This window comes from Brachyistius frenatus, unplaced genomic scaffold (assembly GCF_029030835.1).
Source record: "Brachyistius frenatus isolate BFR_SWC_R1_liver_20210118 unplaced genomic scaffold, ASM2903083v1 Contig_487, whole genome shotgun sequence".
Lineage (NCBI taxonomy): Eukaryota > Metazoa > Chordata > Actinopteri > Embiotocidae > Brachyistius > Brachyistius frenatus.
This window is the reverse complement of record NW_027211086.1, coordinates 77,501-91,538: the sequence shown is the minus strand read 5'-3', so window position 1 is coordinate 91,538 and position 14,038 is coordinate 77,501. Positions and strand designations below refer to the sequence as shown.

Sequence of the window (14,038 nt, the reverse complement as noted above, 5' to 3'; positions counted from 1 at the left end):
CAAAAGTGGATCCAGCATTCAAGAATGTGGTGATGATGGTATATCTTTATGAGGTTTAAAAGCCCCACATGTTGTTTTTAATCTGGTTTCTGGTGAGAGTATTTCATTTTAAATATTGTGGACCTCATCACTGCACTCTTCCTGTAATAATAACAGAAATGACTCTGGAGTTGAAATCCAGTTCCAGGTCCGTGGTGACATCACAGGAAGATGCTGATGATCGACGGATGGAACTCTGTGATTGGTCCCCATGTTACAATGCCTGGAGATAATAGTATCTCTCTGCTCCTCCTGCTCCTCCTACTCCTCCCTCCCCCTCCCTCCCTCCCTCCTGCTCTTCCTCCCTCCCTCCACCTCCCTCCTGCTCCTCCTCCTCCCTTCCTCCTCCTCCTCCTCCTCCTCCCTCCACCTCCTTCTCCTCCCTCCCGCTTTCCTCCGTCTCCCTCCCTCCTTCCTCCTCCTCCCTACAGGGTAAGAAGGAGCTGGTGGAGAACTCGGACTCCTTCTCCCTGCCTGCGGTGAGCCGAGAGGATGCTGGAGAGTACCGGTGCTCGCTGGCAGACAACGAGAAGATGGGGTCGTCTCAGAGCATCTCTGTGAGCTGTGAGTACTGATGTTGAAGAACCTGAACACACTGCAGCACCACAGGGAGGGAAATCACTGCTGAGGCACACACACCTACAACTGTTCAGCCGACGGACGGCTGCTCCCCCAAAACTAAACTCCCCCAAAACTAAACTCCCCCAAAACTCCCCCAAAACTAAACTCCCCCAAAACTAAACTCCCCCAAAACTAAACTCCCCCAAAACTAAACTCCCCCAAAACTAAACTCCCCCAAAACTCCCCCAAAACTAAACTCCCCCAAAACTAAACTCCCCCAAAACTCCCCCAAAACTAAACTCCCCAAAAACACCCCCAAAACTAAACTCCCCCAAAACTAAACTCCCCCAAAACTAAACTCACCCAAAACTCCCCCAAAACTAAACTCCCCCAAAACTAAACTCCCCCAAAACTCCCCTAAAACTAAACTCCCCCAAAACTCTCCCAAAACTCTCCCAAAACTAAACTCCCCCAAAACTCTCCCAAAACTAAACTCCCCCAAAACTAAACTCCCCCAAAACTCTCCCAAAACTAAACTCCCCCAAAACTCCCCCAAAACTAAACTCCCCCAAAACTCTCCCAAAACTAAACTCACCCAAAACTCCCCCAAAACTAAACTCCCCCAAAACTAAACTCCCCCAAAACTCTCCCAAAACTAAACTCCCCCAAAACTCCCCCAAAACTCTCCCAAAACTAAACTCCCCCAAAACTAAACTCCCCCAAAACTCTCCCAAAACTAAACTCCCCCAAAACTCCCCCAAAACTAAACTCCCCCAAAACTCTCCCAAAACTAAACTCCCCCAAAACTAAACTCCCCCAAAACTCTCCCAAAACTAAACTCCCCCAAAACTCCCCCAAAACTAAACTCCCCCAAAACTCTCCCAAAACTAAACTCACCCAAAACTCCCCCAAAACTAAACTCCCCCAAAACTCCCCTAAAACTAAACTCCCCCAAAACTCCCCCAAAACTCTCCCAAAACTCTCCCAAAACTAAACTCCCCCAAAACTCGCCCAAAACTCTCCCAAAACTAAACTCCCCCAAAACTAAACTCCCCCAAAACTCTCCCAAAACTAAACTCCCCCAAAACTCCCCCAAAACTAAACTCCCCCAAAACTCTCCCAAAACTAAACTCACCCAAAACTCCCCCAAAACTAAACTCACCCAAAACTCCCCTAAAACTAAACTCCCCCAAAACTAAACTCCCCCAAAACTCTCCCAAAACTAAACTCCCCCAGAACTCCCCCAAAACTAAACTCACCCAAAACTCTCCCAAAACTAAACTCACCCAAAACTCACCCATCCTCCTCTGATCTTCTCTGAACTTTACTCTTCCTATGTATAAGAAGCTATTTTTATTGACTGTAAATGAAGTCATGGGAGCAGTAATGCTAATCAGATTAAACTGGAAGAGAGATGTAGGAATGCCAGTAGAAGGAGGACAGCAGGAGGAGGACAACCAATCACAGCAAGTGACAAAGTTGGATGGGCAGCAGCTCAGGAGGCTGATCAGCTGCTTCCTCCTCCTGCCACACACCAGCTCCCCCTCCAGTCACCCACCATGGTGTGTGTGTGTGTGTGTGTGTGTGTGTGTGTGTGTGTGTGTGTGTGTGTGTGTGTGTGTGTGTGTGTGTGTGTGTGTGTGTGTGTGTGTGTGTGTGTGTGTGTGTGTGTGTGTGTGTGTGTTTGTGTACGTGTACCCCTCATATTGAAGAGAAGTATCTGTTGCTCTCGGAGTGATGTGAATGTTCTCTGACGGCCAGAAACTGAACATTTACCAACTTTTTTTTCTCTCTTTTTCCACCAAAACTAAATGATTAACTGATCTCTTAGTCCAAATACTTTGATTTGTAAATATACATATCAGCTTTATCTACATTCACATACATTTTATTGTGGTGCATTATGGGTACTAATAGAGCTCTACTCATAATAAAACAAGAAAAATTTATGGTGGATGAGTATGAAGGTATTTTTGTGTCTTTATTATGCAAGCAAAGCAAATTTCTCACTGCAATCAAAAATCAAGTTTGTAAGTAAAAATATGAAAATTATTTTCACTGCAACAAATTTTCTTTTACAGTTTTGGTCACAGAATTCATAATTTTGTCTATGAAAGTATATTTTTGGTGCCTCACAGCGGAACATTATAGCGACAGGCTGCTCTTCATCCAGCAGGAGAAGAAACTATATGAAATATGAGCAAAGTGAAAGCCATGCTGCCACAGTTAACAGGGTTTTAATAGAAAAGATGAATATAACACAAACACACCTCCATGTAGCTCAACACACTCCTCTTCTATCAGGTGTTTATGCTAAGTGGGTCCAAGTTAATCCACCAATAGAAACTCCCGTCTCTGCCACATGTCCCGCCCACTCCGTCCAACTCGACTCACAAAGGTTTTTGATTCGCAGACAAAAAGTCTAGTTTTATAAGCAAAATTCTGACTTCTGAAAACGAGCAAATGTGTTTACAATGCAAATAATTTTATTCTCAGTGTGTATATTTTTACTTACAAACTTGACTTGATTGCAGCGTGAGAAATTTGCTTTCAAAACTGTTTTTTTTTTTTTTGCTGGCATAAAAAAAGACAAACATACTTTCATAGATAAGAACTGTTGAACATATTAACCCAATAAGACATTATTAATTATTAAAAACAGAATGTAGTTGTTACTGATCATCTTCACATGTGTTGAATTTAACACTTAAAAGTAGTTCATAAAGAATAAAAAAATAAAAGTAAAACGAGATGATTTTGTTCAGCTGTCCATATTTAAAAGGTAACTTTGGTTACATGATATAATTATAACAACTTAATAGTTTTTGTAATGGTGAGCTGTATGAAGAGCAGATTTTTACTGTCAGAGTGGATTTCATGGTTTCTTCTGGTGTTAATGTTCATGTTTGTGTTTGTTGCACCAGAAGTTTAAGATATAATTTAAGTTCAGGCTTTAAGGGGCTTCAAATACCCATGCAGAGTATGAAGTTAATGAAAGGAAATAATGATGTAAGAGTTCTGCCAGATCTCCTCTAACAGAAGTGGAACACCTGAAACTAAAGAGATGGAGATTTAATTAGTATCGATCTTCCTGTCGTCAAGGTCCTAGAAGAGATGTAGAAACTTTGATTTATTGTAAATTCACGTATGAAGAGGAGCATATCGATGAGAGATCTTTCCTGGTTCAGGTGTTTTCTTACTTTTCTGCTTCTCCGGTTTCTGAGTGCAGATTTTTATCATCAAGTCTTTGAGTTATTAATCTCAGAGGCTTCAGGTTTTCTAATTTGTGAAGTTAGGCCTTCAGCTGACACTCGAAACCTTTCGTCTCAGGAGGGAAGGGAATGTCAAAAACTATCAAATTAATTACGGAGGGACTCTCAGACGTACGAGGGGTTTGAATCTGATTCACGTTCTATATATTACATTTTTTATGTTTCAAGGAGATTTATATAAAGTGACAGACTTATCAGATGTCTGCCCAGTTTATATTTAAATTGGATTCTGAAACAAAGCACACACTATGGAGGCAGGGATTGAAATCAGATGGATGGAAAAGATTCACCAGCTAAATGTAGGAAGGAGGAAGTGTCCTCTCCGATTCTTTTAGACGAATGTAAACCTGCTCTTAGACAGAAAATTACTGTTCTGATTTAGAGAAGCAGAGCAAGGAAAAGTTGGTTCAGTTACAAACTGAATTAAAAATTAGAGAAGAGGCAACAAAAATGACACCAAAGCATGAAATAAAAATGGAAATAAACAGGAAGAGTGGATGTAAATGTGATCAAACAACATTCCGAAAAAGGCTGATGTCTCAGAAACAAAAGACATCATGGAGACAAATCAGATAAACTACCAATAAAAAACTATTTACAAAATATAAGTCCCTGAAACAAATTTAAAGACATGCAGTTGTAAAACAATCATTAAAACTTTTTATAAAGATGTAAATACACAAGTAGACGACACAAAGATGGAGTCATGTGATAAAAAGTATTTTTTTTTTAACCTGATCACTTATTAAAATGTTAATGAAACAACATCAGATTAGTTCTTTTGCTGACGACATGTCAACGTATGAACCCACAGATCTGCAGTTTAAATACAGGCAGCCTCAGATGTTTTCAGCTGGCTCCGGTTATTAGAAGTGATTATTCAGTCAGATCACAAGCTCTGACATCCATCCATCTCTGTTCAAGACTCCTCAGATTGAAATAACTGATAAACAATCCAACAAATGGATTATTTCACATCGTGGTACATTTGTACATGTGTCGGTGGAAATAAACTAAGTAAAGATGTCAAACTGTCCTGTTAGTGACGAACAAAACTGAAGGATTATAACATGTCCTGCTTGCTGCACAACATCAGGAGAATATGTCCTCTTCTCACTCAGAAGGCGGCGCAGGTTCTGGTCCAGGTTCTGGTCCAGGTTCTGGTCCAGGCTCTGATCCAGGTTCTGGTCCAAGTTCTGGTCCAGGTTCTGGCCCAGGCTCTGGTCCAGGTTCCGGTCCAGGTTCTGGTCATCTCACGTCTGGACTACTGTAACTCTCTCCTGGCAGGTCTACCTGTTCGTACCATCTGACCTCTGCAGCTCATCCAGAATGCAGCAGCTCGACTGATCTTTAACCTCCTAAATACACTCACACTACTCCGCTCCTGCTCCTCCTCCTCCTCCTCCTCCTTTACCTTGAACAGTAGAACTTTAGTAGCTTAAAATAGAACTTACTGATAGAACTTTGTAGTTTGGCTTTCTGGAAGAAATTGTATTTTCTTGATTGTTGTTGTTCTGGTTTTGAACCCTCATGGTTGAAATGAACTTATTGTAAGTCGCTTTGGATAAAAGAGTCAGATAAATGTAATGTAATGTAATGTAATGAAATGTAATGTAATGTCCAGCCAAGCAAGGATTTGATTTTGTTGGAGAAATTGTAATTGCCAACCAAGATGGAAAAATATTAAAGAGAACAGTTGATATTCAGGACCCATAAGAGGGATAAAAGAGTGAATGAAGAGCCTGGCGGGGACAGGAAGTAGGTGAATCAACTTGTCTCTGAACACACAAACACCTGTCATACTGGACACTTTGTGATCCAGAGACACTGAACAAGTTCATCAGACGTCGATAAGACCACACGGGTGGAACAGTAGTTACCTTTTTAGATTTCTTTAAGTACATCTCATAAACTCATAAAGCTCCATGTTAGAGAGTCTAGAGGAATTTGAACAAATTGGTGTTGGTTTTTGGTGTTGGTGATGGTGTTGGTGTTGGTGTTGGTGATGGTGATGGTGATGGTTCTGTTTCTGTGTTCAAGTCCTGGACTTGACTCTCAGTCCCAGCGGGAGGGTCGTGAAGACCGTCGGGGACAAGCTGACCGTGAAGATGGAGAAGAACACTTCAGGCGACGCTAAAGTGTTGTGGACAAAGGTAACTATAATTTTTATAAATACTGAGAGCAGTGGCAGGACACTGATTTGTTTTCCTGCCTTCCATCTCAGGAGAACAATGGAAGTGAAGAACCGTGTGTTCGTCATCGTGTGTCTGACACACAGAGCTCAGACGAAACTACAAAAACATAAATGAAAGCACATGTTATATTTATGGGTCCTTAAACTGTTGTTTAAAGGTTTAACTACAACCTAAAGTAGAAATCTGTGAGATCGAGATGATAAATTGGCTAAATTGAGACTCATTTAACAAATAAGAAAAAGTCTGATCAGATTCGTTGTTTAATAGTTGGATATACTGCAGATAATCATAAGGCAGTGATGAAGAACTGAAGAGGAGATACGGAGTCTTCAGCACATCGGTGCACAGATTTCAGTGGCCTCACGTTACGGTCGCTATCCAAACAGACAGAGATGAAAGTTGACATGTCGTATTAATTCATGTTCATCCTGTCATTATATCAGCAGGTCAGATCAGTGAACGGAACATCAGATAGGAAGAATGTGTGTTTCTGTTGCATTTGAATTACAGTTACGGGTGCATTTTATTTTGGAGAACACAGACGGACTGAGACTCTGATGGTTTTCAGAACAGGAAGACGGTGAAGGAGCCCGAGTTCAGCAAGCTGACGTACGGCGATGCAGGACTCTACGTGTGTGAGGTCTCCATGACGGGCCTGACACGCCGCCAGAGCTTCCACCTGGTCGTAGAAGGTGAGGGGGGTGGCATGTTTGTGTGTGTGTGTGTGTGTGTGTGTGTGTGTGTGTGTGTGTGTGTGTGTGTGTGTAGTCATGGTCAGTGTCCACCTTATTCATTCAATAAGTTATTTTTTTTTTTTTAAAGATCAAAGGTTTTAAATCTAAAAACTAGATTATTTTAATATTTTGAGGACAATACTGAGCAGATGCAGTTCGTGACTTTGACAGCTTTCATTCTCCTTCTAGTGCATCTCTCTAACAACTGATTCATTCCATGAAGTCTAAACTGGAATCAACTTGTTTTTTTGTCAACATAACTTCATAAACTCGCTGTACGAGGGTAGATCAATAAGTTCTGCTCACAAACACGTGGAATTCAGGAACTGATAATGATCGAGAGAGGACGTTTGTACCAGTTATCATCAGGCTTTTATCTTTCTGGATCTATCCTGGTACATTGCATGAGATTTGTGATGAAATGAAGTGTGTCACTAAGAAGATGATGTGTTTGTATCAGGGAAGCCTGTGATCACTAGCCTGACCAAACACCGCGCCGGCGATGCCAAACACAAAGTCCTGACATGTGAGGCTGAGGGAGTCCCGGAACCCGTCTTCCAGTGGAGCATCAACAACACCAACGTAAGCGACGGAGCGTCCGTGTGTGTTCAGTATGTTTCCTGTAAAAGCAGAAACATGTCGACAAACCAGCATTGAGATTAAAATGTTCTTTGAGGATCCCGTAAGACAAAAAAAGCCCCTGCAGAGGTTCTCACCCATTCCTGCTTTTATTTTTTGCTTCATTATAGAGTCCTGAATAACATTCAGACTGTATGATCAGTATAAAATTGTTCCATCAACATTTGCATGAAACGAATTTGCAGCCAAAACTTAACAAACAAAACATGTTTTATAAATTCCTACAATTCCCCAACAAACACAATGTGGTTTACAGATAGAAACAATATTAACAAACTAATGCATTTTCTTTTGCAAGGACAAAATATAGCTATAATACCTTGACAACATCAAGTACAGCATGTCTACAGTCTATCTTCAAGGACAAAACAAATATCACGTGACTTTCTTCACAAACATGCAATGAGTCATTTAAATGCTTGGTTGTGCTGCCTGCTGATACCTGCATGCACACAGCTGCAGACTCCACTGACACAGGCAGCATTTCTCAGACAAATACTGCCTGAAAGAACTGAAATATTCTGATTCAGGTTCAAGAATGTAAATAAATAATTTTAAATCATTCAGAGTTACAATCGTGAAGGAGTTTGTTGGAATCCTTCAAGAAAACAAAAGGAAAACACAATTAACATAATTTGGAACTGGCAAAGAATTGTCTTCCTTCATCGTTTATTCCATTTTATTAAATATCTGACTTTGCTTTTGATTTTTTATTCAACAAATTAACTAATAATGCTAATGTTTGGCTGCAGAATGAAAGTCTTCAGATTTCATTGCAAACAGCAAAATCCTCCATTGATCTGCAGCACACTCAGTGTCTCTGTACAAAACCTTGATCAGTGCTTTAAGACCTGGTTGTGATCACAGACTGTTTATAAAAGAGTTCATAGTTTCAGGTCTGTAAAATGGTTCCGATCCAGAAGTGTCTTCAGCTGCAATCCCAGCGAGTGCCACTAGAGGTCGGCTCCAAAAAGCCTCCGGCTCCATAGACTCCCATTCAACTTCTCTCATCAAATCCAAAGTGAATAAAATGTGTCCATCAGTTCTCTCGGTGTTGTTAGCTAAAGTCACTCCTTCTTCTTAGTTTTCTGGAGGTCCATCTGAAAATAATCCCTCATTCATTAGAAAAGAAGATTCAAGAACACCTGTTTTTGGGGGGCGTGTCTGTTTGATTGACAGGCCTGCGGTGCAGTCAGGTTACAGCTATCGGTGGGCGGGACGTAGTATCTTCAGGTTTCCGATCAGATCGGTCAGATCCACCGCTGGCTCCTCCCCCAGCTCGTCCAAATATGGTCACTTCCTGCTCCAAACCGCTCCGAACTAGCAAAGATGGTGACGGACAGAATCTGAACTGGAGGATTCATAACGTTCACAAACCAACGATGACATCACTGATGGTTGATGACATCACTGATGGATGATGACATCACTGATGGTTCGAGATCCGTCACCAAACAAAGAAAACAGCAGTTCATTTCCTTCTTATTCAGTCTAATTCAGATCAAAGTGAAACTCATAGCTGGACTCCAGCCGTGGTAATCTCTCGTCCTTCAGTTGAGTGGAAGGTGTGTAAAAATCTAATCTAAAAAAAAGAAACTGAAAGCTCCATCTTTGAGATCTGGATTCTGAGACTTTGATCTGTGCTTTATGCCTTGAAGGTGTTCAGACAGACTTTTCTGGATTCAGAAGCTTCACTTCCTGTGGACTCCATCACACGGTGAAGTTCACTGAGAGGTGATATAAAATGATGTGTGAAGTGATCAGCCTTTAATCAGCATCACTTCTACCTGCTCTACATCTATGGGTCCAGCCAAGTCCTCCTCATCTGCGCTGCCCAGACCTTTCACATTCTTACAAACACTTTAGGTGTCGGCTTCAAATCTAGGTTCATCTGTTGAAAGCAACAGTTCAGGATCATTTCAGCCTCCTGGAGATGAGAAGGTGTTCAGGAGCTCCACAGCCCGACAGCAGCTGTCTGATCTGTTCTCTGAATGTTTGTGATGACAGTGTTTCACTTCACTTCATCCTCGCAGCAGATTTACGGCTCTTTGCTTTCTGCAGATCACTTTCTAGACAGTTCTCGTCGTCCGTATCTTCTTCCACGTCTAATGTAGCTGCAGCATGAACTTCTCTCTGCTGCAGTTCTTCAGATATTTATAATTAATATGGTTTAATATCAGAGTAAGACAAAACAAGGTCTCCTCGTCATCCTCAACATCTGCACATATATTTTAGAACAAAGTTTCCTCTGCTGGAAATGTAGCTAACTGTAGTACAAGCAGAGAGAATGAGGTTCTGTTTGGGTTCGGTATCTAGAGCGCCCCCTGGTGACCTACATAGCTCAGTTAGCCTGCAGTTATTGAGGAATTTATTGCTTCTATTTACTGCATACAGAATACCATCAATACTGACTGGACATACACACAAAAAGTTCTGTTCCTTTCGATGTGAAACTTGTCTGACGGTGAACTTTCCTGTTCAGAGTGTTTTTCGATGATTCATGAACTGCAGGACATTTGTAAACCAGGTTCTGTTTGTTTCTCAGGTTTTGGCAGGAAATCAGCTCCGTACAACTTTGCATTAGAGATTGCGAACTGCACAACTGACTGGCAACTGTTGGAGCCATAATGCATCAGTGTTGGTTAAGTGAGGATAATTTCTGCTCTAATAGCTGCTGGATAACAGCAGGATTATCCTGTTAAGGCAAACAGATGATGAATGGGGACATTTTCCCTCCCAAAGAACAGGAGGAAGAACAGAGCGCTGCTGGAAGCAGCTGCACTGTGAAAACCATCTTTATTTCTAAATGATGTTTTTTTAATGCAGGAAGAGAAATACACTTTTCAACTTTCTGACTCCATTTTAAAATAACCCAGTGACTTTGTATTACATGAAATACAGAGATTGTTTTAAGGCACTTTTAATCCCAGAGTTTAAACGTTCAAAATCACCAAATTTGATCTTTACTAGATTTTAAGCATTATCAGATATAACAGTGAATGCATGTTTGAGAAGTTTGAAAAAACTTGTTACCAACTTTAAGACATCAGTGGAAACAGAAACAACATGAAGGAGATTAAAAAAGAGCAAACGCTTGCCTGAACGTCTCTGTTTTTCAATTAATTAAAGAAATGTCTTCCACTCTGAGCGACGGCGTGTCTCAGTGCACACCAGACTCAGATCCCTCATCGGGATGTTCAGTGATGGACGTCACTCTGTGAGCAGATGATGCTCTGACGACTAGGCAGTTGAACTGAGGTTTGTAAGAAAGGAAGAGTCTGTTTGGTGTTTCCTTTAGTTTGCTGTCAGACTGTCAGCAGAGCAGCTCCCCTGTCTGAGGTCAGCGCTGCATTACTACGTTCATTATCTCCCTCCATCCCCACCATTACCAGCTGACAGGCAGAAGAGGAAACGCGCTGCTCACAGTGACATTAGGAGGCTGCTGAGTGAGAGATTTATTTCCTGTTTCTGCTGCAGGAGGAGAGCTCCTACAGCAACGGCAAAGCCACCCACAAAATCACCGTGGTCCCCAAGCTGAACCTGACCGTCACCTGCAGCGTCAGCAACAAGCTGGGAGACGATGTCATGACCATCAACGTGTCCTCTGGTGAGTTAATATCTAGCTATCAATCAATCTTTCTATCTATCAATCAGTCAGTATCTACCCGTCTGTAGCTACATCACAGACGGTATATAAAAGTTCTGAAAAATGGTTCCGATCCAGAAGTGTCTTCAGCTGCAATACCACCGAGTGCCACTAGAGGTCGGCTCCAAAAAGCCTCCGGCTCCATAGACTCCCATTCAACTTCTCTCATCAAATCCAAAGTGAATAAAATGTGTCCATCAGTTATCTCGGTGTTGTTAGCTAAAGTCACTCCTTCTTCTTAGTTTTCTGGAGGTCCATCTGAAAATAATCCCTCATTCATTAGAAAAGAAGATTCAAGAACACCTGTTTTTGGGGGCGTGTCTGTTTGATTGACAGGCCTGTGGTGCAGTCAGGTTACAGCTATCGGTGGGCGGGACGTAGTATCGTCAGGTTTCCGATCAGATCGGTCAGATCCACCGCTGGCTCCTCCCCCAGCTCGTCCAAATGTGGTCACTTCCTGCTCCGAACCGCTCCGAACTAGCAAAGGTGGTGACGGACAGAATCTGAACTGGAGGATTCATAACGTTCACAAACCAACGATGACATCACTGATGGTTGATGACATCACTGATGGATGATGACATCACTGATGGTTGATGCCTGAGCTCGATTTATAGATAGAAATAATAAATATGTTGACTGTATGAGCAGTATAAATATATTGAAATGATAGCTGAAAAAATATTTAAGTAAAACATACAGATGAAAAAAAAGTAAAGAACTGATATATGAAATGTAAAAATACACCCAATATAATGTATTTAGTATGAAGATAGATTGACGTTAACTTCTGGAACACAATCTTCATCCTGATACCGTTTCTCATTAATTAAACCAGTCGTAGCAATAAAACTACTTCAACCAACAGAGATCAAAAGTGGGAAGTGATGAGAGAGGATGAATCCATCTGAATACTAGACTGAACAACCTTTCCACATGTACATCAGCAGGTCTTCAGTTTGTGGGGAACCAGTGGGTGTATTGAAATGACACCGAACAGTCCTTTAACATGAACTTCCTCTTTTTTTTTTATAACACTTCTTCTGTTTTCCACACGTCATTGAAACCTTTTATCAGCAGCAGTTTTCAGCTGAAGCTGCTTCATAATGTGGATTTAAACATGTGCCGTGCAGATGAGCCAATTACCCAGCATCCCTCCACTGTGGATACTGGAACCGAAAAAGACACAAAAGAAAGCCCAAAACAGGCCGCGACTGTCAGCGAGTACAGAGACATCCTTTCATTTCATGAATACATGCTGTGAACCGCCGGTCCTCCTCATTCTGTGATAATCCTCCTGTCCTTTGTCTCTCCTCCTCCCTCACTACCTCCTGGCTGTGGGTGCTAAACCCTCCAGTCTGAGAGCCTCCTGGCATCTCCTCTGAAAGCAGAATAAATTGTTGCTTTCATTGTTGTCAGAGATGCAGTCTGCTCATTGGGAGAAGCTTTGATTTCATCTTTGTGAGGCGTTGCCGGCCTTTTCATTTCTCTTGACTTTTTTCCACACAAACAGGATCTGTATGTTCAGTTTGACTTTTTAAGTTCTAATTTATTTATGTTTGATTTCAGTTTTTAGGGAGGAAAATGAAGGACGAGGTAAGATTTTGTTTTCCTTTGACCTTTTCTTTTACTTTCTGGACTTTCTGCAAAAATATCCAACTAGTTTTGTGTTATTTATCTAATCTGTCATCAGAGGTGCTAAACAGCCAAACACCATCCTGCAGCGATATTTAGAGAAAATATTGTATCAATACACAGATGCCAAGTATCGATTTATTATCATATCAATCGTAAAAAACACATTTGTCAGGTGAATGCAACTGAAAGGTAGATTTTATTTGATAAAACATGTTGAAAAACATCAGACATTATTTGCAGTTAAAACAAAATAATAATCGTAATACAAGTTATATTTAAAATCACTATAATATGGTGTTGTGGGGCCTCTGGTGATTCCCTCCCCTCTGTTTTGCACCCACTAAACATTCATATACACAGCCATATTTCTCTCTTCATTAGTGTGTCTGAACATTTGCCCTCATCTCACCTCCTCCATCTTTCATCTGTTAACTGTCTGGCTCATGCAGAGGAGCCTTCGGGCAGATTATAAACATTATCTGATGATTGTTATACAATAAGACTGAGCACAGTTTTGGTTAATGGTAAAAAAAAACACAATCATAATGTCTCCCTACATGGCAAACACGTGCCTTTTTATTTCTGAAACAGAAATAATTAACAGCTAGTTTTAACGTCATTGTAATGTGATGTATTTTTTTTAATAGTCAGTGGAAGTACAAGTGTTGGGTCTTTAATACCACCAGGGGGCGCCCTGCTGATACACTTCCCACAGTTTAGGAATCATTGTGTTAGATGACTAATCATGTTTCCACCTGTTAGAGCTGCTCACAGTCTCCAACCACCTGTCAACAAATCAAAGACAACTACCGGTTCCTCACTGTTCTCATTTATAAAGAGCTTCAGCGTCTGTAGCTCAGCTGAGAAATCAGAGACCAGAGAAACTAGAAAAATCAGAGAGACCAGAGAGACCAGAGAAACCAGAGACCAGAGAGACCAGAGAAACTAGAAAAATCAGAGAGACCAGAGAAACTAGAGACCAGAGAGACCAGAGAAACTAGAAAAATCAGAGACCACAGAAACTAGAAAAATCAGAGAGACAAGAGAGACCAGAGAAACTAGAAAAATCAGAGAGACCAGAGAGACCAGAGAGACCAGAGAAACTAGAAAAATCAGAGAGACCAGAGAAATCAGAGAAACCAGAGAGACCAGAGAAACCAGAGAGACCAGAGAAACCAGAGAGACCAGAGAAACCAGAGACCAGAGAGACCAGAGAAACCAGAGACCAGAGAGGCCAGAGAAATCAGAGAAACCAGAGAGACCAGAGAAACCAGAGACCAGAGAAACCAGAGACCAGAGAGACCAGAGAAATCA

The 14,038-nt window shown here is 41.3% G+C and overlaps 1 protein-coding gene across 1 annotated transcript in view; it reads left to right on the top strand.

The window, feature by feature from the left end:
* The window catches only part of alcama (activated leukocyte cell adhesion molecule a), a gene marked incomplete at its 5' end in the record, with an annotated part of 34,940 nt that overhangs the window by 11,686 nt on the left and 9,216 nt on the right, over positions 1 to 14,038 (top strand). The window contains 6 exons of the mRNA XM_069687755.1: positions 471 to 603; positions 5,913 to 6,025; positions 6,636 to 6,759; positions 7,262 to 7,383; positions 10,918 to 11,047; positions 12,656 to 12,682. Of these exons, the coding sequence (XP_069543856.1) occupies positions 471 to 603; positions 5,913 to 6,025; positions 6,636 to 6,759; positions 7,262 to 7,383; positions 10,918 to 11,047; positions 12,656 to 12,682 (649 nt within the window). The remainder of the gene's footprint in view (positions 1 to 470; positions 604 to 5,912; positions 6,026 to 6,635; positions 6,760 to 7,261; positions 7,384 to 10,917; positions 11,048 to 12,655; positions 12,683 to 14,038) is intronic.